At 36.4% G+C, this 26,342-nt stretch overlaps 1 protein-coding gene across 2 annotated transcripts in view; it reads left to right on the top strand.

Moving 5' to 3' along the window:
- LNPEP (leucyl and cystinyl aminopeptidase) overlaps window positions 1–26,342 on the top strand; it is a 55,468-nt gene that overhangs the window by 9,861 nt on the left and 19,265 nt on the right. Inside the window, exons 2-8 of one of the 2 annotated variants that reach the window (XM_056513860.1) lie at window positions 10,326–10,432; window positions 12,509–13,349; window positions 15,710–15,848; window positions 18,519–18,650; window positions 20,855–20,975; window positions 21,623–21,777; window positions 22,111–22,224. In XM_056513860.1, the coding sequence (XP_056369835.1) occupies window positions 12,532–13,349; window positions 15,710–15,848; window positions 18,519–18,650; window positions 20,855–20,975; window positions 21,623–21,777; window positions 22,111–22,224 (1,479 nt within the window). In that variant the 5' untranslated portion in view covers window positions 10,326–10,432; window positions 12,509–12,531. The remainder of the gene's footprint in view (window positions 1–10,325; window positions 10,433–12,508; window positions 13,350–15,709; window positions 15,849–18,518; window positions 18,651–20,854; window positions 20,976–21,622; window positions 21,778–22,110; window positions 22,225–26,342) is intronic. The other variant, XM_056513859.1, reaches the window with a different exon arrangement.

Here is a 26,342-nt window from a genome sequence, read left to right as displayed (position 1 = left end):
TCAGATTTCCTTTCCTCTGGGGGAGGAAGGATGGAACCAGAAACATCACTGCTTGCCTGGCCCACGAAGGCTTGAGGTTTTAGTTAGGATTTTGGATAGGTTTCCCAATATACTCAGACATTTGGCATGTGATCATCAGGAAGCTGTTCCAGTACCTTTGTACTCTTTCTGCAAGTGAATTTCTGTATCCCAAAGAGCAAGCAAGTGGCAACAGGGGTTGTTTACTGACTGTGCTGTAAATCAATTGTCTATGAGCAAAATTCAGCAAAGCTGATATAACTTCTGTTGGGTGATATTTTAGAACAGAAAAGCAATTTTTAAAATTAATATTTGTTATTTAAGTATTTTTCCACTTCAAAGTGTTTTTTTTTATAGCTTCCTCCAAAAATTTTAGGCATTTGTTTTCAAGGTATGACCAGACAAGACATACAGTGGCAGAGGAGAGAGAGCTGGCAGTTAAAAAAGCTAAGTGAGTCCTATATCTTTGCATGGAAACCAAGGTAGGGAGGTAGTTAAGAGTTTGTCACTGTCCCAAGGTTTCAGAATAAGGAACTAGACTAATTCCAGTGTTAACTACTCCTGGAAGTAGATGTACAGTCCTACAGTGGATCAGTGAATGTAGCTCAGAGGAGAAGTAGGAAGAGCTTGCTCAAGTTTTTAATTGCTTAATCTTGTAGTGGATAGCAGCAGCTGGATGTCCAGAACTATTATTCTAAAAGGAGAAAAAGAACAAAGGAAACAATGAAAAACAAAACACTGTCTGCATTATTCTGAACACAGGTGTCTGGGATAGGATGGTGGGATGTGGTGAGGGTGTGATGCACATTCTGTTAGAGGAAGTGGTGAGTTGAGTGGGGGAGTAGGCCCAGAAATGTTCAGTGATGTTCTACCAGTTTTAACAGCTGGGAATATAGTATGTCATCAGCAAATAAATTGGGATGGTCTATAAATTTTGCAATTTACTTAATTTATACCTAGTATTAGAAGTTCCCATGCTAGACAATTATTTATTGAATCATAGAATAATTTAATTTGGAAAAGACCTTTTGGATCATGTTTTACAACCATTAACCTAATGCTGGCAAGTCCACCACCCAACCAGGTTCCTTAGTGCCACATCCACATGTCCTTGAATACCTCTAATGATGATGACTCCATCACTTCCTTGGCCAGCCTGTTCCAAATCTTGATAATCCTTTTGGTGAAGAAATTTTACCTGATATCCAATCTAAACCACCCTTGGTGAACTTGGCCCCATTTCCTCTTGTTCTGTCACTTACTACCAGAGGAGGCCAACACCCACCTCGTTAACTTCCTTTCAGGTAATTGGAGAGAAGCTAAGGAACTTGGTAAATTCCAGTCCTACTTAACTGTGGTTTGTTTTTGTGTTTTGATCTGGTTTTTGTTATTCTTCAAAATGTGTAATTGAAATTGGGTGTAAAAATGGGAAATCTCTATCTTACATGGGAACTGGCATTTAAGTAACATACATTACAGTACATTTAAGTAACTTAGCTCAGCATTTGGCAGTAAATTTTTCTTTATTATTTCAATTCACTTAGTTTTAGTCTAATTTACCCATTGATAGAGCAAATGAAAAAGAAATATCCCAAACCAGATTTAACTAAATAATAATTAAATTTCTGGATAGAGGACATTAAATTTATATACTGACCTGAGTTCCTTCATCATGAATATTCAGCAGTGGCTCTGTGCGTTGATGAGGTAATTACTTAAACCAAAGTTCTGCTTTCCTTTAATCCCTATGAAGACAAACTGCTTACTGATAATATTTTTTTCCCAGAAGACTTTTCATGACGGTAACTGAACGTTGAAGTTACACTTGTTTAGATGTTTTCACCCCAAGCCCATACTGTAACTCAGACTCTCTGAGAACTAGGTAGAGAAATGCAAATGATAAAGTTGGCTGTCAAGTCTCTGAATTGTGGCTTTTGTTTTTCAGCAAGAAATTAATTTTAGACTTCTGTTTGCTTGTATCTTCTTCTTTTAAATAACCCACTGTTTGCCCATATTTGATGTATTTTAACTGCAAAAATCTTTATGAACAGGTGTTTTCACTCAAGTTTTAGATTGAACAGCTACAAAAGCAAAAGAGCTGAAAAGTGGAAATGTCAGTAACAAATCATTTTCTGAGTATTTTTGTTGATCTTAGTTGGAGTTTGCATATAATGAAATTGGGAAAGTGGCTCTATGGGCCAAGAAAAATGGATCCATGAACACAAGATGCTGCATGACTGTTTTGGGAAAAATTTGAGAACATCAAAATACCTGCTGCATGGAAGAGAGCACAGATGAGATGCTGATTTCACTTGGAATGCTGAGATTCAGCATAGTTCATATCAGAAAAGATCATTGCTGAACTATCAAATAACAACTTTATCTCTTTTTTAAACCTCTGTTATGTAAGAGGAGAGAGGCCTCTGTCTTGAAGAGCTCTCATCCTTAGGCAGCTATTGTTAAGCATAGCCTTTGATTTTATTTTTCTATTGTCTGCTTCAGCAATTTGAGAAATCAGACTGTCAACTCCTGTGTAAAGATAAGTTTGTAATACGTATTCTACAACTTCTAGGCCTGTTGAGCCATTAGAAGCCTTTTGTCTTCACTTAACTTTTCTCAAACCTCTGCATGCTGCTTTTGACTCAACAGCTGTTGCTGAAGGTATTTACTCTCCCTGCAGCCTAACCTACAGGCCTTACTAAACCTTTAGGCCTAGATTGCCTTGGAGCAACTTACTCTAAATGCAGCTAAAGTAAGAGCAGATATCTTCAGAGGAATTTTCTCAATCCTATATACTAGGGAAAGCAATTTTAAACCTGTCAGAACTTTTTCCCCAGAATTTTATACTCTTGGGCACGGATTTATAGAATGCTGCTTGCTCAGACTGTCCAGAACAGCTTATCAGCAAGCAATGAACAAAGAATTTAAAACAAAGTTCTTTCAAAAGTAAATACCTCTCAGACAAAATCATACAGCAATTCTCCTGTTTATAAGCATAGGTCTGATCAATTGTTACTACCATTTTCTGCGAAATGTTTAAAATGTCTGCCTTTTGTTTTTGTTCAGTTTCAACTCTTTTGTTCCTTTTTTTTTGAAATCAATCTACAGCAACTGCTGTGTGCTGATTTTGACTATCCTAATTTACACAATTCATCAAGAAAAAATAAGACACTAGACCACAGCAATTAACAGTTCATGCAAAAGGCAAATCTAATCCTTAAAGAATGGTTGCTACATTGTAGCGGGGAAGCTACAGTTCTAGGAGTAATTGCATGCTGAGCATGGAATATTGCTAGCAAATAAACTGCAGAAACTTTCCAAGACTGTCTGTAGCATTACTGATACTACTGAGGATTTATTTTTCAGTGCACCTTTTTTTTTTTTTTTTTTTGGTGTGCTGAAGACTTTTTCCTTGGGATAGCTGAGTAATCAGAAATAGACAGAAGGTAGTATTAAGGCTATGTAAAGGGTTGTAGGATATGGCTTCAGATTCATATTTTTTTCACTTTTTTTGGGAAATGGAATTGCATGTAACCTCTGGATTGACCACCAGTTGTTTTGGGTGTTTGTGACAACAGCAACAACTGTATTGCATAGGTCCAGTCTGGGTCCAGTCAGTACTGTACTCCTACTGTTAAATTCTCTGACTGAGCAGAGGTGGGAGGTAGTTCTGCTTCAGAAGTAATTTTGGAGGTGGCTGCCTTTCATCTGTCAGAAAGTAATGGGGCTTCTACATGCTCATACTCAGTGTTCAGGTGGATTGAGGGGCTCTAACCCATAGTTCTGGATTGGCCATGAACAATAAGATTACAAGCACTTCTGCGTATGAGTGGGTCTGTTTGTTAATCTGTTTGCTTAACTGATTTAAAAATATAGAATTCATATTTATGCTCAATGGTGAGAAAGCCTGGCTTTCCTTTCCTAGCTGCTGATGCTTTACCAGCAGTGAATTACAGTTTAAAGGTTAAATACCAATATGGTTGCTTTTAGCCAATTGATTTAAGTGTCTTTTTTATCATTTTTGTTCCTGTTTTGAAGTGCTTGCCTGAGCAAGCAACCTGTCATAAGCCTTATTACAGAGCTGAAGTTATTTCTGATTAGTAGGTTTTGAAATTGCAGCAACACAGAAAGCAGTTCTGAATCTGCATCCAGATGTAACAGAATGCTATTTTGATAGCAGGAGGTTTTTTCCGTCTTAAGCACTTACTTGTAGACTGAGCATTACTGGCATATACTGCCAAAGATCAATCAATGCTAATTATTTGTATTCTTTGAGAATTTTGTAGGTAAAAATGAGATGTCACCTAGTGAGAGATCTGTCATTTATGTGTTCAAATCCTGTGCCAAATAACTTATAATACAACATATAAATAGAACAGAATAGATATATATGGATTTGAATGATGCCCAAGTAAACAGGAAGTGGGACTGTGAAAAACAAAAATCCTATTGCCTCGGTAATCTCTTGAGGGTTTTATTCTTAAAATATTTATCTTTCACAAAACTATTGACATAAAATACTATCAGTTTTCTAAATTATCGCTTCTATATCTTGATCTTTATTTTCCCTCATTTTATTTGCTGGAGCGGTTAAGTAGGGTAGAATGTTGCTTCCTTCTCTGCTGGAGTTTTGGAGCTAATTTCTGTCATATTAGATTATGGAAAACATAAACAGCATTAGCTAAAATTTCCAGCCTTATTAAACCTCTTCAGGTTTAGAAAAGGATGAATTTTATATCTAAGAAAACGCTAATGGTTTATGTTTTAAGTGTGCATTTTCAAAGTCCACCAATTCAGGTGTTTAATTGTCAGTTAAACCTCTTCTTTGCTGGCTACTTTATTCCTCATCTGTTGAAAAAAATTCTGGTTGACAATTGTATTTTATCTGTACCCCTGACTGTTCTTATTTTTGTTTACTTAAACTCTAATCCTGATTTGCAGTATTAAAAACCCTTAACTAGTGATGTTTGAAACTAGTGATCTTTAGTCTTCACTGAGGAAGTGATTGCACTTTCTGAAATATTTCTCACCTTTTGGGCTTCCAGTGTAGTATTTGGAATCAAAGTTTTTTTGAAAAGGCCTGTGTATGCCAGTTTGAGTATCTGTATCAATGAATCTGTTTTTGTATTCCCCTTTTTGGCCTGCCCATCTCCCTTCTCTCAGACAATGTCAAAATAATAACAAGGACAATAGTTTTGGGTTTTGGATCAAGTCTCAGACAATGAGTCCAGCATGAAATGCACAATTAAGAGTGAATGTTCCCTTCTGTCTTCTATAAAAACATTAATGTTTGACAGTTTGGAATTGAGTGTTCGATTTGCTGCTTCCCGTTAAGTAGAATTGGTGATTTGCCATTAGTAAGAGCAGAGCCCAAGTATATAGTTTTGATTTTTACAATTCTGTTGAAATTGTCTTTTTACTAAGTAACTTGGCATAAATAAATAAGCTTATGACTTTTATTAGTTAAATGTGGAAGTTTGGCCTATGCTTAATTTAATTTAAAAATCGCCCAAATTTAAAAAAGGTGATTGAATAACAGATGCTATGTTGCTTTTCCATAGAAGCAGTTCTGAAGTTTTAGATAGGACAGTTTGGAGAGATTTGGTGTATTAAACATTTCTCTGTCTCTACTGTCCCCCTGTTTGAGGTTGAAGATGCAGATTTGCATCAGACAGTTGAGGAAGAAAAGTGTAAACCTTTAATACTGTTTCTAAATCCTTAGTACCTCGGATGTCCTTAAACACATTTTAGATGACTCTTTAATGTGAAAAATCACAGTTTTATTTTTACAGTCAAGTCTAGCCATTCTAGGAGAGAAAGGAGCCTTAAGACTTTTTTTTTTTTTATAGTGACAGCCTTAGTGGTTTGTGCATTTAAAATGTTGAGTTATTTTAAATTTAAACAGAAACTGATAATAGAAACACATAACATTTCTGAAATCTTGCTGAATATTCATTATACTGTTCTCCTATAGCTTGTTTTGTTCCTTCTTGCGTGGAAACTGTTCAATGCAAGTACATCTGGATTTAATTAGGTCTCATATTTCATCTTTTTCTGGTCATTAGCTTGGGATGACTGAAGATGTAAGATATGTGTGAGAAATTTCAATAGGTATATTTTTGCTTTCCTCTCTCATAAATATAGATGAGTACTGTATGGGTAGTAATGTGTTCATTTTTTCCTAAAATAACAAATTCTATCGCAGGTACACCTACTACTTGCAAACTTTCTAGACCCACATCTGCACAAATCATTTTGCCTCTTAAAGACAGTGCAGTTGTAGCAGAAAACTTCAATACATCTGTCATGGCTAATATAATCTTTTTAATTTGTGCAGTGTTTCAAATTTTTTTTCAGATACAATGAGAAATTATTATTTCACTAAGCAAAATAAAAATTTTAAGTTACAGCAAATTTTTTTTTTTTCATATATAATTTTCAACCTTTGTTTTTTCTTCTTTTTCTAGGAAATAGTTTTACTGAATTTAGTGCTTTTGATACAGGAGAAGGCAATGACTCCATATGTATCATTATTTCTGCAGAATTCCTATATGGGCTTTTCCATGTGACATAATATTAGTTACTGACAACTACTAAATGACTTAAAGAGCAGTAACATTGGTGCAGTTTTGTATCCATGGCTATATATCAGTGACCTGCTTTAGTCATAACTACCTAATTCCTTTCCTTTACTGCTTGCCCAAAGGCCAGGTAAAGGAGAGACAGTTAGCTTCCAGGTACTCTAACCAGTCTTACTATTTTTACACTTAAGTTAAATGTGCAAGCAAGCGTGCATCTCTCTGCTTGGAGCATGCTTACATGCTATACACAAAGTATTTGCAAGTGCTCATAAGTGCTTCAAATAATTTTTTAGAGTCTTGGATACAAGGAATTTTATGCTGTTTGCTAAACCTTAACAGTATAGAGCTAGTTCTCCAATTCTTAAGTATTAGTAGAACCTTTGTTCTTTTAGTTTTCAACTGTGTGATGTGGTATTTATGCCCAGTAGCATCTTCTTAAACTCATTTTACCATCCTGGTAGCAAGCTTATTCATGTTTTAGGAATAACGTACTCCGATCTTAGTACCTGTGCTGAAATCTTGCAAATGTTTCACTGCTACTGTATCTAAGGCAACATTTAGACAGGTACATGAAGATAAAAAATATCTTTAAAGAGGAAAAGTCCATCTCAAGTTGCTTTTTGCCCTGCTGGATGGCCTTAGCCAAAGCAGCCAGGCTTTTAATAGGAGCAAATTTATGTGGTTTGTCTATAGAATTTGCTGGTTTTTTCAGCAGCTGTTTCTGCCGAAAAAAAGGCCAATGCTTTCAAATTTGGACATAAAAATTATATATGCAAAACAGTATTATGGCTCACAGTAGCTAATGGCATTGTTAAGCAACTATTCCTGAAATCATTGGATGAAATTATTCTTTGACAATATCAGTGAGTCGCTTGGTAGCAGAGGAAGTACTTGGCTCACAGTTTTTTTATGTTCTTTCCTGACCCACCAGGCATGGATGTCTGGCTTAGGGCAGGCTTAACTCTGCACCTTCTCTCCCATTACTTATATGCAGCTGAAGTAGTTTACATTCAGTGGGAGTCAGTTTTTATTCCAGTTGGTTTTTTGGCCCCTTTACACTTTTGGCCTTGGGTTTTGCTACTTCTGCTGGTACATGCTACCCAATAGTTGTTTTGCTCCTAGGTTATTTCAGAATTACAGAAAGGTTCTCACTTATTTGTAGTGGGAGTTTGGTTGCCACATTGTGTCAGATTTTACTGTAATTCCTTTAACTTTTTTTTTCTGTCAAAATATTGTATGATATCTATTCACTGTTTAAAGATTGTATTGTGCTGAATTTCAGTTTCAGAAAGTGGCAAGTTTGTCTGAATTGAGTAAGAGTAAATAGGATTTTTAGGTTTTATAGTTTTAGCCTCTTAATCCGAATTGAGAAATTGAAAAGTAAAATGAGGTTGGGCATTTTCTGCATATCTTTTAAAAAGGAATGAACTCAATTAATGGGTTACTTAGTTTCATGTAAGAATTTTGAGTGTTGAGATTTCTGCTCTGAGGTAGAATACCCAGACATGATAGACACAGACAAGAGACTACTGATTTTGTTTTGCAAGGGAAAAATAAATACTTCTAGAACTAAACAGAGGTATCAATAGCATTACAGGAAGATACTGTCTCTAAAATATAAAGGAATAATTTCTTTTTGTGTTCTACGGAATATTTATAGTGGATTCCAAAACCCAAACATCATGAGATGTCATTGTACACACTAAGATTCAAAACATTGTGTTGCCTGTTAAAGTTCAGGGAAAAGCTTATATTCTCCTCCTTAGTGAGATTGGAACCTCTTCAGACAAAAGAAATACTTGGAGCAGGTACTAGTCTACTGTTTTATTCCTGAAACCTGATTGTTCCTGTAGGATCATGTTTCATACTGAACTTGATTATTGTGGTAAAGTTGCTTTGTAAGTTTAAAGACTACTTTGTGAAAGGATGTAGAAGTGAAGTATATACATCTTGTATAGGAGTAAGCTGTGTGGTTATTAATCACTTGCCTTTGTGTGCCTAAGTCATGCCGCTCTATACCACCTAGGTCACGTTATCAAAGCCCATGGGGACTACATTGTCAAAGACTGCAGTACACATAGCCAGCTCATTGTACTGTTGTCTTGGTGCAAACTGCATTTGAAGTTTGCGTCTAAGCATTTCGTTCTCTTCACAGGAAATTATAAACCCAGCTTGTTATGATCCCTGAATATTGTAATGAGGTGATATCTTACAATGGGTTTTTGGGAATCTGTGCTGCAGGAGGCAGCTCTAAAGAAACTTTCAGAACCATTGACTTTGAGGAAATGTCTTCCTTCCTTCAATTTTTCAGTACGAGGAAGATTAGTTTTCTGGATTTGTCAATCATTTAGTTGTTAACCTCACATCTTTTCTCAGGATTGTTTCTCACTGTAAGTATTCATATTATTCACCATTAAATGTGATAACAGATCATGTATTGGGGAAGATGTTTAAAATCTCTTGTTTCCAGACTAAAAAGTTGTAGAAGAATTGTTTAAAATCACTTTTGTTTGGGCGTGTTAAAGCTTTTAGCTGATGGAGGTAAAAGCTTAAGCTTCAACCTTTAGGCTCTTAGCATTTCATTTGTTCTATGTAGACAGCAACAACACTCACCTCCAAGACTTTTTTTTCTTTTACCTCCTTGTTTGCTCTTGCACTAAACTTGTGTTCAGCAAAGGTTTAGATTTAAATTGCCATGCCTGATAGCAGATAGCTTTGTAGTACATTTTAGCAGCTCAGATCAGTACTTCACTGGCGTGACTACAAATGTCTCTTGTGCACCTGCAACCCCTGGAATGACAGTGGTAGTTCACTGGAACCATGCAGCTTCTTTCCAGGTTAATTTTCCTACTCCTGTGTTTATACTTATTTGTCCTGTGTTGTATTTGGAATCTGAATTAATCTACTTTGTATGTGTTTTAAAATGGGAATGTTTGCTGCTTGGCCGTACATAGTATAAGAGATGACAGTGAAATATGATGCTTGCAATTGTGCTCCTCAAGCTGCTCCTTATTCCTTGTGGCATGTTTCAGTTTAAGAATACTCTTTTCTACCCCTTCATGTGGCTATTTAGTTCATATTGTAATGGCCCATGGGTTAAAATTGAAATGTCATAAAAGTTCAATTCACTCACACTATCATGTTATCAATGCCAGTGAACCAGCAGGAAGCAAAGAGTTCAGAGTTTATCTGAGTGTTAAAATTTTAAACAAATTTTCCGTGATTCCTCTCCAAAAACTGTATTCTGTGAATAGAGCAAAAGACTTTTATGTAAGCATAAAATAGCTCTAGTAACCTTTTGATACTTGGTCTGTGTTCTTTCCAGTGGAGATTAGTAGTCTGGTGATACTTTCGATATGCAGTAAAATTTTGATCTGACGTAGTTTGATTACTTACAATTTGTGCAAGTATTTCTGTAGAAATTTGCTATAACTGTTATTTTCCTAGAAATTAATGTCTCTAGGTATTAAAACTATGAATTGTCTTGAAGCTAACTTTTAGTTTAACTTTTGTATCTTAGTTTCATTTTGAGATTTTTTGGTATAATTCTTTCTCACTGAAAAAGTTGTTAGTACCTGCATGCAACTTTGAAAATACTGTCCTTGGAAGAAAGTTATTAGAGAATAAGCTCTTCAAAAAGCAAACTGTTCTCTAAGCATCAGAGCTGATGAAACCTACTTTCTGCTAGATTTATGCACTTCATTTTTCTCCTCCTTCCCTCTGCAGTGCCTCCCCTGTCTTCTACCTCTTTTGCTGGCCATGCAGCTGCACATGCCATGGCTGGGGTTGGAGCTGTGTACTGATTGACTGCTACCTTTTGGAGTGGTTAAGATGTGAGTCTTAATACCTGCATTTTCTACATAGCAGATATGGATTTGGGTGTCTTCCACCAGCAGCTGGTTGTTTTGGGGTGGGATTACATTGGGACTTGAAGAAATTTGGTCTTGGGTCTGTTTTCAAACTTGATCAAAGCTAGTTGCCAGATTTCAAAAGCAACCAGCTGAGGGGAGTAATCAGGAACTTCTGTTAGTAGTAGTATAGTGAATTCTTGATAAACTGTTCTTGGACAGAGGAATTGTAGAAGAATTTCTGCTGCACAATACTTTCTTTCCATGTTTTTTCCTCCACTAGTTTGCCTATGCGTTTTCACTTGTAACTTGTAAATGTAGCCTTCTGTCCTCTCTATTCTGTGTGGCCCCCAAACTGTTGTGGAAGTACACATGCTGCAGTTTAGAGATCATAGTGCTAGGCCACTGAATGCAACCACAGCCTGAAGGCTGGCACTTGAGCACTGTACTGGGAAATGCCATAAGGACAGAAAATTCTGGAAGCTGCTTTTGCCTAGAGGTTGGAGCAGATGACCTCCTGTAGTCCCTTCCAGCCTCAGATACCTTGTGACCCTCTGATTCTACTCCTTTTTAGAACAGGTAGATTCAAATGTCACCAAACTCTCTGCTTTCATACATCACTAATACCTCCTGTTCAGGTTGACTAGTGTACCTTTCTCTTACTGAATTTTCTAGGGAAGGATTTTTTTGGGTTTTTTTACCTTGTTTTAGGGCCTTTTCATTGCTACACCTACTGACACTTCGATTTTTCCGAGTTTATGGCCTTGAAACAGGAGTCTTGATACATTTAGAGTAAATGCTGAGGAACTTAGTATATCTGATTTGAAAATATTTTTGCCATATTTTCTTCAAAATGTTTTATTTTCACTTTTGAGATATTCAGCCATTTAGAAACTTGACTTTAACAAAATGAAAAATAAAATAAATAATACATTGGAGGAACAGTTATATTCTGGGTTGTTTATAGATTGGCAAAATGTACATTCTTGCCAAAATTAATAAAAGTCAACTTTACAATAAGTTTACATCCAGAGCAAAAACCAGCTTTCTTCTTCTGGAAACAAATTGTGTGGAGGATAGAGGTGTGATGTGAATATTGTCCAGTTGACAGTAGACATGCATGTCTGAAAGAAATTAGGTTCATTTCTGAACACTTGCAGTTGAGCAGAAGTACTGTGTAGTCCCTTGGATAGAACCTGTGATGGGAGACTAATTAGCTAAAAGATAACCTTTTTAATAAACAATGGCAGATATGATCAGAATTTTCATTAAAATGTAGCTGCATGCTATAAAAATGTGATTTCAAAATTTGGTTTGGATTTCAATTCCTCATTTATATTCACTGGTCCATTATCTGTTAAGTACAAATTTTATGGAGGCAGACAGTCTGATTTGCATTGATTTGACTTCTTAGATATGTGGATTGTTTCAAGGATTGTATGAGCTAGATCTTAAATTAAGATGTCTATTGGAACTACAATTTTTTAACTGCTATTTTTGTGTGAGAAATAGTTCTACTTTTTTGCAATGTTTATGAAAAATTAAGTTTTAAAATGTCAAATAGATGTTTTATTTGTGTGGCTGCCATCATATTAGCAGATTTTCTGCTCTGCTAAAGAACTCAAAAAGTAGCATATTTGAAACACTTCTAGAGCTGTATTGGCTGCTGTGCTTTACTGTGCAATGTAAGAAGTAATCCCACTGAAACAATTTAGTTGAGTACAAGTATAGTTTACTGGAGTAGAGGAAATGCAGCCAAGCCAGTGGCATCAGTGGGCTGGGAGAGCAGTGCTCTGGTGTAGCTGACCTCCAGATATGATGTAAGATGCTTTTGATTATGTACAAGGAAAGCATCCTTTTGAAGATACTGAAAGCAAAATTATGGTATGCAGAAAAGCATAGAAATATTTCCAGGAAACAAACTTAGGAGAGAAGATGGAGGAGATCATGATGGTATGTACTGGAAAGATGTTTCCCATGCTGTAATTCAGTGAAATATCTTTGAGGCCTTACACTCAAGCCTGTTGTTTATGATGTAATATATGGTAATATCTTTTTCAGATCGAGTCCCGTTACCCAGGAATATGATTGAAAACAGTATGTTTGAAGAGGAGCCCGATGTGGTTGACCTGGCAAAGGAGCCTTGTTTACATCCACTGGAACCTGATGAAGTGGAATATGAGCCAAGAAGCTCCCGTCTCTTGGTGCGTGGCCTTGGAGAGCATGAAATGGATGATGATGAAGAGGATTATGAGTCATCAGCAAAATTGTTGGGGATGTCCTTCATGAATAGAAGCTCGGGTCTGCAGAGTAACATGTCTGTATATAGGCAAAATCCAAATGGATCATGCTCAGTGCCCTCTACGAGGACTATGGTGGTTTGCACAGTTGTTTTTGTGATTGCATTTTCATTAATAATAGTGATTTATCTTCTTCCCAAGTGTACATTTACCAAAGAAGGCTGCCATAAAAAAAATCATACAATGGAACTAATATACCCTTTGGCAACCAATGGAAAACTATTTCCATGGGCAAAAATTAGACTTCCTCCTGATGTTGTACCACTGCACTATGATCTTGTCTTGCAGCCAAATTTAACTACTCTGAAATTTTCAGGCTCTGTAAAAATAGTGGTCAACATCCTTCACGTAACTCGGAAGATTGTACTTCACAGTTCAGGCCTTAATATCACCAAGGCAATGATTACTTCAGCACAAGGGCATCAAGCAAAGCCAGTTGAATTCCTGGAATATCCATTGCATGATCAGATTGCACTCATTGCTCCAGAGGCTCTCCTTGCAGGACAGAATTATACTGTCAATATGGAATATTCATCTAATTTATCAGACACCTACTATGGCTTCTACAAAATTTCTTACGAGGATGAGAAGTCTAAGCAGAGGTATGCCCACTAATACAGCTTCTCTGTTCTATTACTTCTAGATTGTGCTTTGATAATAGAAGTAAAAATGTTGGGTTTTTTAATTGGATATTTTATGCAACTTACTGTTGTTGAGAAAAATCAGTCTTTAATCTCTTGATTAATCTACCCGAAAAATATCTTTCATGGGTGAGTTCCTTAAGTCAGGGCAGCTTGTCCTACAGTGAAATGTACTTCAGCATGGAGGTTGTATGTAGTTGTAGGATGACTTTTTTGATTTGTTAAATTTTTAGTTTCTTTCTTTGGAATTTCTCCCCATGATTCTTAAGCCCTTGAATCTCAAGACAGGGACTGAGGAAACGATGTCCTGTCATCATAGGAGGAGGCCAGGTTCAAGACCACCAGAGGAACCCAATGGGGCCCGAAGGGATGCGTCACACAGTCCTAAGGGAGCTGGGAGATGTCATTGCCAAGACACTCTCGATCATATGTGAGAAAGTCACGTCAGTCAGGCAAAGTGTCAGGTGACTGGAGAAAAGGGAAGCATTGCACTTATTTTACAAAGAGTAAATAAGGGCTTTTTAGCAGGAAGGGTATTTAAAATTAGCCTTCTGCCCGCACTTCAAATGAACCTTATGCTGGTCATATACTTAAGAGTGTTCATGCCTTTGTGGGCAAGTAACTATCCATGCAGGTCTTCTAGAAAAAGTGTGGTGCAATAAAAAAGAGGAAAAGCGTGTGGATGAGCTAAGCATCTTACTGCCAGCATTAAAAACATGAATTCCCATGAAGCAGGCATAAGAGTACAGTGGGTGTAAAAGGCAAAAATCACCTAAATGACTGGAACTCAATGTTTTTTTTACTAATCTGATGTAGCTGCAGCTTTCTTTTCTTTTTGTATTTACATTAGTAGAAAGAGAATGCGTAATTATCCACAGAGAAAAAATATGATCTGTGAGTAATCTTTTGAGGTTTTGTCCTCCCTCAGTCCAGTGCTACCTGCTTTTCTTCAGGAGCAGGATGTAACACATGTTTTAACCTGCATGTTTTTCAGTACATCCTTTTCAGATAACTCTTTAGTGATTTCATAATTTCCATTGTCTTGCCTGACTCTTCTTTTTGCAGGGGCATTGTTTCTGTCTGCTTATTGTCTGTAGTTTTACAAATGCAGAGTTCTCTGATAACCTCTGTTGTTACTGTGCTTTCTGATTAAAACTCAAACTATGAAACTGATTTTGCATGAAAATATATGTTCTTTAGCTTAGTTTTACTCTCTTTTGAATATTTTTAATATTGTCACAAAAATACGAAATTACCTGATGGCAAAATAACTTACTTAACTTATTGCCAAAAGCAAAAAAAAAAAAAAAGTACCTTATTTATATTTTTATGCAGAGTGGTTCTTTATTCTTTGTTTTTCTTCTACACAACCTTGGGGTGAAACTGCATTCATTTGTCAGGGAGGAAAAAAGAGTAAGAAGTTGAAAGTAGGTATGCAGTAGGCATCTTGTGAGTTGTCAGCACTGTGCCTTCTCAGAAAAGCTGTATGTCCAAAAATGTTTGAATCATGGTGCAGAACAAATAAACTCCTCAAACACTTGCAAGTAGCTTGGCAGTAGGTTAAAAAAAAAAAAAAAACCAAACCAAGGAAAAACAAAACCACAGTATGTACCATCTTCTCCATTTAGTTCTGGTAAATACTTCAATTAGTGGACTTGTTGAACTCTGTGTTGTCTTGCAAGTGCAGAAGTCAGTGCTCTCCATCAAAAGCCGTATGCTAGTTGGTATAAAAATATTAGAGAAGGAGCGTAATCTCCTAGGAGTCTTCTTGTGATATGAATAGCTGTCGTATTAGAGGCAAGACAGTACATGAACTTGGACAGAATCCCATCTACTAGCCAGCTCAGGGGCAGGCATACGGTTAGATGAGCTGTGGGAACATCTGCAGGAAATGACCTGGCAATTAGATGGAAGAAGCTTCCTTGCAGACCTACTGCAGAGGTCTCCAAACTCTTATTTAGTAGGCACACTCGCTAATTTAATTTTTCAATCTTCTTTTTGTTTCCTCTCTTTGGCAACTGGCTGGCTTATATTTTGATGACTTTTTTGTGAGTGTGTTATTCCAGGTGCGTTGTTCGTTGTTCAGAAAGCAGAAAATAGCCAAGAATTTTACTCCTCAAATAAGTACATTACTGGGTGTTAATGAAAAAATTGTGAATGAAACATTTATTCTGACTAGCCTTGTCATCTACTGTTCAAAAAGCTGTTACCATAACAAGCTCTTAGAATGTTTGGGAGGGAAATGACTGTTCTATCCTAAATAAACTGACATTTATGCTTTCAGTAATTCTTATTTTGCTCTTCTTCACTCTTTCCATTAGGTGGTTTGCAGCAACTCAGTTTGAACCTCTGGCAGCAAGGTCTGCTTTTCCATGCTTTGATGAACCAGCACTTAAAGCTACATTTTTAATCAAGATCAAAAGGGATGAGAAACTTTCCACTCTGTCAAATATGCCAAAGGTACTGCTTTTGTAGGGGAATTTTAGTAGAGCTGCTGCCTAGGTAATCTGTTTCAGTGGTTTTGATTGTGTTTTTATTTCATTAATGTCCAGGGCATTGACCTGAGTGGATAAGCTATAAACTATATGACCTTATCAACTGCTTTCTTCTTAAAGACTTGAACTTTGTAGGAAAAACAGCTGTTCAATTCATTGCTCAGTGTAGGATGTTACTGAAAGACAGTTGAATGACTGAAGGATTCCTGCTGAAATTAAATGAATCATTATTTTGAAAAGGTTATGTTATTGGTGGCATTGGTCTCAAGAGCCCTTAAGGTTTGCTTTCAAGTTTTCTATTAGCTGCTGCTGCACATGTGCAGAGTACTGAAGTACCTTCAGCAGCAGTTTGCATAACTAAGCACCTATCTTTGTGAAAGATGGGCCTGATCTTGAAGGATGTGCTTCTGTGGTTAAATGAGGAGAGGTGTGGTATAAGTACAGATATAGTCAGCTCCGGAATGTGAATGCGGGATCTAACATTCCTTCAGCTGGAATTTTTCAGACTAAATCTTGTAGGAGCATATCTGAATTTTATGGTGATGTTTTATGCCATAATGCCTTTGGACAAACCTTTACGGAGGCCTTATTAATTTAGACAGATGAGAAGGACTAGCATTACCTAGACTGTCTGAGCTAGGTATTCTCTCATCAAATTATTAACACCATTTATCACTCAGCAGAAACTCAGTACTGATACTGGTCTAATCAGTAATGAAGAAATTACACTTTTGGTGTTACTGGAACATTTATGTACACTGTGCAGTGTGAGTTCCCGGAAGTTGTCCAAAACTCAGGTGTTGATGCAGATGCCTTGTTTTTGAAAATCAAGCTAATAATTGGAACCTTATGAAAGAGTATCTATCCACGGTGTATGAACATTTATTTGGATGTGTATTGATTCTTAGCTATTACAAGAAGAAATGAACTCTGGTGGGCCACTCTTCAGTTTATTGTGAACGTGAAAGGGTGCTCACTCACTCTCCTCTGCTAGGAGCTGGGCAAGTGGCTAAGATATCTTTCTACAGCATCCCAAGTTCTTCATGTACAGAAAGTAAATGATGGTTTAGTACTACTGCATACACTCACAGTTAGCTCTGTTGGGTCAGAGCAAGGTACTGATAATGCCAGGGTTATGGGTTAGAGCCTCATATAGGCCATTCACTTGAATTTAGATTCCATGGTCCTTATAGGTTAGGTTCCGTCCGTCTCAGAATATTTTGTCATGTGTGCAGCAGACATTGCTGGAGTACTCATCTATAGCTACATGAGCAAAAGGTCTCAGAAGCAGGCCTTGTCAGTTAGTGTGTACATCACTTGGCAATATATAGTGTCTGACATGGATTAAGGCTAGAAATAAACTGCGTATTTTGGGCCTATAGAGCTACCTTTTGTGGTTTTGTTTGTCCTGTTTTTGGTTTATTTGATTGTTTTTTGTTTTTAATGAGGATAGCTAATTTTTAAACCAGTTTATCTGCAGCTGCAGTAGATTTTCTTAAATAGACTGTCACCTCCTTATGAAACAAAACCTGTACTAAAGGCAGAAATTTGTGAGGTATTCAAAGATGGCATTCTGCTCATATATTATGGTCAGATTAAATTATTTTAGTGGTTATATCTTCAGGTTTAAAAATCCATTTCTCTTTAAGCCTGACAGTTAAATTTTCAGTGACAGTTAAATACCAAAACATTGTTTGGTTTCAAATGGTCTTGTCTAAAACTAAGGTTATTGTTGGTTTTTCAATGTTTGTGGGCTGTGAAAACAAAATCATACGTGAAGTTTCAGAATTTATGTACTGCCATCTCTCTCCAGACTTGGTAATATTCTGCACTATAGTGGTTTTAAACATTTTGCTTTATTATTTTTATATTTTATGTTTGCAAAGGAATACATAGGAAAGTACTTTAAGGCATATAGCCTGCTTTTCTAGGACTAGTATTAAAGAAAGCTTACAAAAAGTAAGTTTCGGTACAGTACAGTATGTTAGTTCTGTGTGGTATCTCACTGTGTGCACAGGAAACCAGGCAACTGCTTTTGTCAGTGTGGATTTAAGCTGGGCATGTTTTTGCTTTGAGTAACTGAAATCTTGGGATTTCCTCAGTTTTTAAAATGTATTCTCTTTTAATTTGTAATAGTGCAATCTGAGGATTACTTTGTTCAGTTTTAAAATAGTAGGTATGTCTGGTTACCTAGTTTTGCTGAGACTTATGGAAAGAGACAAATATTTAACTCATGTAACACCAGTATTTTTAGTAGGTTGTGCTGAACTGTGTCTCTGGTCTAGCCTAATGCTCCCTTGAATTAATGCTGATGTGTTGGTTTTGGATTATACTGGGATTTTATATGCAAACCAAATTACATTAGTTTCATCAACAGAGTAATTGTTTGATAATACTACATGATAAAACTTGGCAAACAATTTCAGTGTATATATGCATAAATGTTTAATGTCTTCTTAAGTTTGTTATATTGTTGTAAATACCATCAATCCCCCTGAAATACAACAAAAATATAAAGATATTATGTAAGCTTGCCTATAAACGGTTTGTAGCATGAAATAATTCTTTAACATTGATTTATTTTATGTCTTAGTGTTCTTTTGTCTGCATTAATAGTACTTCATTTCCCTTGCAGAAAGCCACTATACCTGTGACAAACGGAATTGTTCAGGATGAGTTTTTTGTGAGTTTGAAGATGAGTACCTATCTAGTAGCTTTTGTTGTTGCAGACTTGAAAAACATCAGCAGGATAACTAATGGGACTCTGGTATGTGTTTGTAAGTTCTGCTTCAATCTTCTCAAGCTGACCAGGCTACTAAACAAAACAAAAAGATCCCCAAACCAGCAAGCAAACTCTGTCTCTTTAAAATTTAATTATCTTCTTCATTTCATTATACTCATCATAGCTAGGGGAAAAAAGCCACATGTGGACTGAGGTGATACCAGAATGAATGTACTTTTACAGCAAGAGACTCTGCAACAGGTCTTGTTAACAGTGGAAATTTACAAAATGTAAAATTCCTAAGAACTTTCAGAGCTGGAAGGTTTAAACTCTTCTTTTCGCTGCTTCATCCATGAACAGTAATGTCGTGCAAACCAGGAATTTTTCTGAGGATGTAAAGAAATGTGACAAGTTTCAAGGAACACCTACCTTTCAAGAAGTGCCACAGAAATTTTCTCTACCTGCTAAGATAACGTATCTAAAAACTCATGCCCTACAGTAAAGCAAATTTAGGCTGACTTTAAATCTGCATTTAATCACTTAAATGCAATTATTTAATTTTCTTTTTCCAAAGATTTCAAATATCAAACAGTGGGTCTCCTGCTTAAGCTTTGTCCTTTGCAAGGGTATGGCCTGTTTCTACAGTGTGTGCAGTTAGAGCAACTAAAGAAATAAACATGGTAATATTAGTGTATGCTGCTTAATCTTATTTTAGAAAGTGCAGAAGTTTCATGGTAGCAACGACTTTCATGACTCTTTAGCAGAAGCTGCCCCTTTGTGGTGAAATGTCAGAAGTGCCCTATGTACCTAGAAAAAGCCAGAGGGAACATTGCTAGTAGCATTGCAGAAGAAGTCCTCTCTTTATTCCAATAAACAAATACAAGTAAAGATACTAGACAGGCTTTGATTCTGATCTAGACAAGTATTTCTGTTGAAAGCTGAATAGAACAGATTGTTACACTTTTTTTTTTTTTTTGCCTTTGTCATTTATTCAGGTCTGTGTTTGAGCTGTACTCTGGTAAAATCATACAGTCAATTCTTTGAAGCAGATAAATTTTTAACTTAATAAGAATACTTCTTACTTGTCTGTAATTTATTGTTTTTAATTTCATATTTTTTAAAAAAAACTAGTATTTTAATCTTATTAAGAGTACTTCCTACCTTGAAGGGAAGAAAGCATAAGAAAACCAAGTAAGGTCAGAGTTTTAGTAGGTCTAAAGTAGTCTCATCAGTGTCTAGCAGGCCAGGGAAGTCACTAAAAAGCAAGCATGTATTGACATTTTCCAGGAAATACTGACTCAAAATGCTTCCAGCATTTTATGGCTGGGAGATCCAAGGAATTTGAGCTTCACACAGAATAAATTTATTGTCATGAAAGCTTTAAGATAGTGTAGAGTTGAATTAAAGTTGTTTCATGCTCATAATGCAAAGAGATTTTTCTCAACTCCAGACAATCCTGGGAGGCTCTTATGTTTTTTAGCTTAAAATTGGCAGTGAATAATACTTTTGTACTCCAGGAACATTAGACTAGATTCTTATTTATATGTGCTTCATTCAAACTCAAAAATTGAAAGGACCTTTTCCATCTATTTGAAATGTCGTTTGTTGAACTACTTTATAGCACAGGAGGAGGGAGTCCTTTTTTTATAGAGCTGGGATGTGGTTCTCCACGTATTTCTATGTTCGTGTAAGAAAGGGTGTCCTAAATGTGAATCTGCCTGTAGCCTAATTGAAGATGTTTCCTTGATAGAGACAATTCAACATCAGTTTTTATAAGAGTTTCTTACATTGTGTCTAATGTGGCCATAACTTAGATAGGGATGAGCTTTATGGCAGTTACTATTTTTTGAGATAATTTATTGCAGAATATACTACTGCTATCATACGGTAAATTCTATCATAGCCTAAAGATTAGTTGAGGTGTACAGGGAGGGTCACTTAATAACTCATGGGGGATTTTAAAATTAGTGTAATGTAGACCGTTTTTAAACACTTTTTGTAATGTTGTCATCCTTGAATTGTACTTTCATACACACAGGACAGTGTCCCTATATTTTGACAAGTTAAGAAGCCCTAGTAAGAAAAATCAGGTTTTTGTTGAGTGGCTTCATAACTGCTGTACGTAATTTATGTATGTACTCACAAAAATATGTCTTATCTGTTTCAGGAGCTCTTGCCAGCTGCTCCTTCAATTCTAAGTCTTTCATAGCTACAAGTTTCAAATATTTTCTCTTCTTTGTTTGGACTAGGTATCTGTCTATGCCATTCCGCAGCATCTAAACCAAGCTGGGCATGCCCTAGACATAACAGTGAAGCTTCTGAAATTTTACCAAAAGTACTTCTTCATGAAATACCCTCTTGAAAAATTAGGTAAGTTCTGTAGGAATTCAGAAAAAATCCTACAAGACAGAAGCAGCTCTGATCTGAAAAATGCATGGAAATTTTAATTTTTTAAGAAGTGTCACAATGATTAAATTATTAAATAATTGTAAAAACTAATTGCATGTTTGTCTGAGTGCAAGTATTAAGTGAGTCCTGAAGTTGGAAAGCTTTCGTGAACTTTTGGAACCAGATTTCTTATATTTTTACGTAAATTTACACGGAAGAATTTCTTTGGTGTTACTGAACTTGGTAGTGAGGAAATTCTGTGAGCCCTGTTTACAGCTGCAAAATGTGCAGCCTGACTCCTGCATTCATCAGTTTGACTGGAAAGGTAGTGAAATGCAGTCTTCTAAGACACTACTTTTCAGCAGTGTACTTTTAAGCCATCTCATTTCCATGTTACTTTTGTTCATGCAGGATCCATAGGCAGGGTCTTTTTAAGTTGTTTGTGTCAGAGTACTACTAGAGAAACATCATTATAAATCTGTGGGCCTTATGTACTTGAGATTTGAGTCTATGTTCACCCCACAGGATTTAAATAATTAATTTTTAATGATTATATCGTATAATTGGTAGGCTCGAAAGACAGGGTTGCTTTAACCAGCAGTTTTCTTAATCTTTCTAATCTTTTCCAGATCTGGTAGCAATTCCTGATTTTCAGGCTGGTGCAATGGAAAACTGGGGCTTAATCACCTTCCGAGAAACTGCACTCTTATTTGACAACAACACTTCTTCAGTGAGGGATAAAAAGCTAATAACATCAGTGATAGCACATGAGCTTGCCCATCAGGTACTAGTCTGGAAAGGTTATTGTTTTCTTTTTTAATTTCTTTGGTTTTTAAGTGTAATTCTGTCCTTGAATTTACCTCTCCCCTCACTGTGACTGGGTTGTGCATTGTATCTGTTCAGAAAATCTGTGAGTGTATTTTCTAGAGCAGAGCATGCAGACTACAAGTCTCGTGCCGTGCTTAAAGAGTTGCTGCTGCAAAAGCCTTACTATGGCTTTGACTGACCTTCATTTTACAACAAGATAAGGCAGAGGAGGGATGGAGTACTTCTAATTTGATACATTCTCATTTGATTTTAATTCTAAGAAAATAATGATGGTTTTGGTCTTTTGTAGTGGTTTGGCAATCTAGTAACTATGGAATGGTGGAATGATCTCTGGCTGAATGAAGGATTTGCCACTTTCATGGAATACTTCGCCATGGAAGAGGTTTTTCCAGAATTGCATTCAGTAAGCAATTTCTGTAATTACATTTACTGTATCTTACTATTATCTGTTTATACTGCTGCCTATAAATGATTGATACTTACAAATTGATATTGAAATTAATTTTGGGCACCGTTGAGTTCATTATACATCTCTGCTTTGGCATTTTATTATATTGGAAGTGGCTTTGAGAAGGGTACATTGTTTCTGTGGGTTTTAAAATTTTTTTGCTTTATTTTGGTAATAATCTACATGCTGTCTACTGTGTTTTGTGCAGGTTAAAGTATTCTGTGCAAAATAGTAGGTGTTAAAACATGTAGATGTCTATATATCAAATTATAACTTAAAATCTTTCTAGAACGAATCCAGACATGTTGTTGAACAAGTTTGTCTACTTCTGCTTTTCCTAAAAGACCTAGGAAGCTTTAGGTTATTGAATATGCCTGAGGTTGCAAGTATATGAAACAAACACAGTCCCAGTCATGGTATAACCAGACATGTTTATTAAAATATTATAAAGCTATTACATGGCTTTTTTTTAGAATAGCAGGAGCCTGGAAAGCCAATAGTATAATTGTTAATAGGCTTGCCAGTCAATAATATTAGTGATCGATTCCCTAATTGCAACATCAGACTTTTCTCTCAAGGATAAATGCTTATATAATAGTTCTTTTGGCAAACTACCTGCTCCTGTGTACCTGTTACTTGTTACATTTTTTAAGACTTTATTACAGCTCTGCTGCCTTGACTGAATAGTCTTTTCTTTCTAGCTAAATGCTTTATTCTCTCAATTACAAGTTGTTTTCCTTCAGTATATTTCCCCCTTTCTTTTTTACTTAGTATTGCAAAGCCAGTACAGTTTGTGTCTGCATAAGCATTACCTGCTTTACATTCTGATGGATAAGATGTTTAATACAAGAAAATACACATCATAAACATAACATAATCATAAAAAGTGATTTGAGTCCTACTACAGCAAAACCAGCTACATGTTTGACCTGAGGTCCAAAATTAAATCTTCACAACCGGGAGAATAGGCCAAAAGGATCCCATCTCTTTGCAGTGGTTCTCCAGACAGCTCCTTCAATTCTTGGATGCTTTTGTGAATGGATTCAGAGTGGTCATTCTGTTGCACATTCTGTTGAGGTCGTCACATCCTTGTCCCTGGGCTAACATTAAAAAGTTGATTGCTGCTCTGTTTTGCAGTGTCGCATGATGTACTGAGTTGACATCTGTTAACAATCCTGTTACAGCATTACTAGTAGCATTATTCTCCCTTGCAAGCCAACAACCTAGTTTATTAATTGTGTTCAAGGCATGTGCAGTATCAATAGAGGTAACAAAGGAACTAAAAAAAATCTCTTTGTTTCATTCCAGAATTCAACTTCAGAGTTACAGTCCTGGTTAAATGACTTAGCATCATGTTTATTTTGCTATGTTGTAGTGCCCAAGTGGTTAAGAGTTTCAAAACTGGGATGAAACACAGTCAAACGACCAAAAGTACATGGACTGCATTATTTGGAATGCCTTTCCATGCTCTGTTGCTAGATACTAAAAATATGTTATCAGGCAGACTTATTGCACTGGTCTCTGTTCTGATTTGTGAGGGAGTAGTAAAATTGCACCAGGCAGAGGCATTACAGTAAATGCCAGTACCAGTTATGTCAACCCCTGTGTTGTCTGCTTTTGGATCATTAGCATAGTTAAGGTAAAAATACAAAGGAGGTTTCACAGAGCCAAGTATGTCCAGCTCTTGAGGCTGCAGTGAGAGAGCAGGAAAGTTACTTGTTTTTATCATGCCTCCATCAGTATTGCCCATATACCTCTTCACAGACTGGCCAGCATTAGACTGCTGTGACTCCAGACACCACAATGATCTACACTTACCTGAAGTTGTATAATCACATGTAACTGATTGTATAACTTGTTCCAATTAATCCTTTGTCAAAAGAATGCCAACCAGACATGTTTGAAATGGATTGCTAGGACTGGTGATGGATATGCAAAGGGGAGATTGGTTAATTGCTTTGGCTAATGTGAGCCAAATTTTGATCTTCGGTGGTGGTACCCATGCTTCGTTCACATTCATTGAGAGTATGCTGAGGATGATAAAAGGGTTGTGCCCAAACCCATTACAACTGATTACCAAACTAAAGTTGTGATGCCTTCAAGTATTCATCACTTCTGTGGTGGATTTGATGTTCTTCACAGGTAACCGATGAACTCCTGTTGATAGAGAAACACAGCCGTAACCATGTCCCCATGTTAACAAAAACACAGGGCCTAGCCATTTTCCACTCCGCAAGTCTTTATAATAGACAAATGGCCAAGAATCTGTTAAAGCATCATGGAAAACTTTCTTTCACTTGCTGTTTTGTTATCAAATCTGGAAATACTTAAAAAAATTAAAACAAAATTGCTTTGTCCAGTTGTTTCTGAGGTGTTATACCAAGGGGATCCCCCCTCTTTTGTTTAAGAACATATTCTTTAAAAGGGCATGTATTTGTTCCACAACAGCTTGACCTGTTGAGAAATGAGGTATATCAGTTAAATTATGTATACCCTAAAAATAAAGAAAGGTTTTCATTGGTTGTGAAACAGATGCTGCACCATGGTCGATTTTCACTACTTTTGGGACTCCTAAGATAGCAGTAGCTCACAATATGTGTTCAATGACATCTCTTGGCTCTTCACCTTTATGAGAGAGGCAACCAGAAATTTGGTATATGTGTCAGTTGATACATGCACATATTTTAGGGTGCCAAAAGAGGAAATGTGGGTAACATCCATTTGCCAGACTTCACTGACACCCAAACCTCTTGAATTTGTACTTACTGTGGTAGGTAAGGGTATTAAACAAATACAATCAGGGCAAGAATGAACAATTTGTCTGGCTTGAGAAAGGATAAGAACAAATTGTTTACTCAAAGCTTTTGCATTCTGGTGATAAAAGTATTGTGACAACTTTACTTGTGTAATTTGATTTGAAACTGTTGCCATCATCATCATCAGAGCATCAGCAGCCGCACTGCCTTCTGCCAGAGGTCCAGGCGATGATGAGTGAGACCTGAGATACATAACATAAAAACAGTGAGATCTGCATTGAGCGAAACACAGAGTAGATAATTGCATAAACAAACTGCTTTAAAAAGTCATGTTCAATACAGTTTAATATAGCTAGTCCATACAAGGAATCTAATATTAAGTTGAAAGGTTCATTTTGAAACAATTGAAAAGCTTCTACCATGGCTGCTAACCCTACTAGCTGTGTTGACCTTGGCTGAAAAATCAGTTTTCCCAATCCCCTTGGAGTTTTTCCAAACAGCAGCTGCCTTCTGAGCTTTCCCAAAACCATTGACGAAAACTGTCTATGCTCCAGACAGGGGCTGTGACAATGTCAGAAAACATGTCTGTAAAGAAAGATCTTTTAAAGATTGCAGAAGTTTATTTTTCGGCAAAGAATTAACAATGTTTCCAAAAAGTCTGTCAGGGCGGCCTGTAAAGATGATGATGCTTGGAACATACCTTGAAAATCTTTTGCAGGCAAAGGACTGTGGATGTAAGAATGATCTTCCCCACTTAGGGTCTGGCATCATTTTCATACTGTGGGAACAAGTCTAACAATCAAGTCAAGCAATGTAGTTACTGTTTTTGAAATAAAGTGGGTATTTTTACCTCATACTATCATCCACAGTTGTTATTTATACACCACTGTGGTATTAGTGCATATGATTAGAATTCAACCAGGTTAAGAAAAAGCCTCAGTGGTAACTGCTTGTCATTTGAGTACAAAAGAGATTTAAATTTTATTTGTTACAAGTGCAATGCTTCACTGGCTTCTGCATCCAACTTGTGAGGAGAGGAGATACTAAATCTGTGTCTCCTTTGAGTAAATTAAACAAGGGTGACAGTTCCTCTGTGGAGATACCAAGGGTAGGTGTGAGCCAACTAATAGTTCCTAATAATTTTTGCAAATCATTTAGTGTTTTAATAGAGGTCCACAGCACAATGGGCTGAGGAACAATTTTCTGCTCAAATAATTGAAACCTTAGGTATTTAAATTGTGGGACAATTTGAACCTTGTCTGCTGAGCAAAGAGCAAATTTGTCAAGAGGAAAACACAAAATGACAAAACAGTTTTG

The sequence above is a fragment of the Oenanthe melanoleuca genome, chromosome Z (genome assembly GCF_029582105.1).
Source record: "Oenanthe melanoleuca isolate GR-GAL-2019-014 chromosome Z, OMel1.0, whole genome shotgun sequence".
Classification (NCBI taxonomy): Eukaryota; Metazoa; Chordata; class Aves; order Passeriformes; family Muscicapidae; genus Oenanthe; species Oenanthe melanoleuca.
The sequence above is the reverse complement of the archived record's forward strand: the minus strand, read 5'-3'. Positions and strand labels throughout refer to the sequence as shown.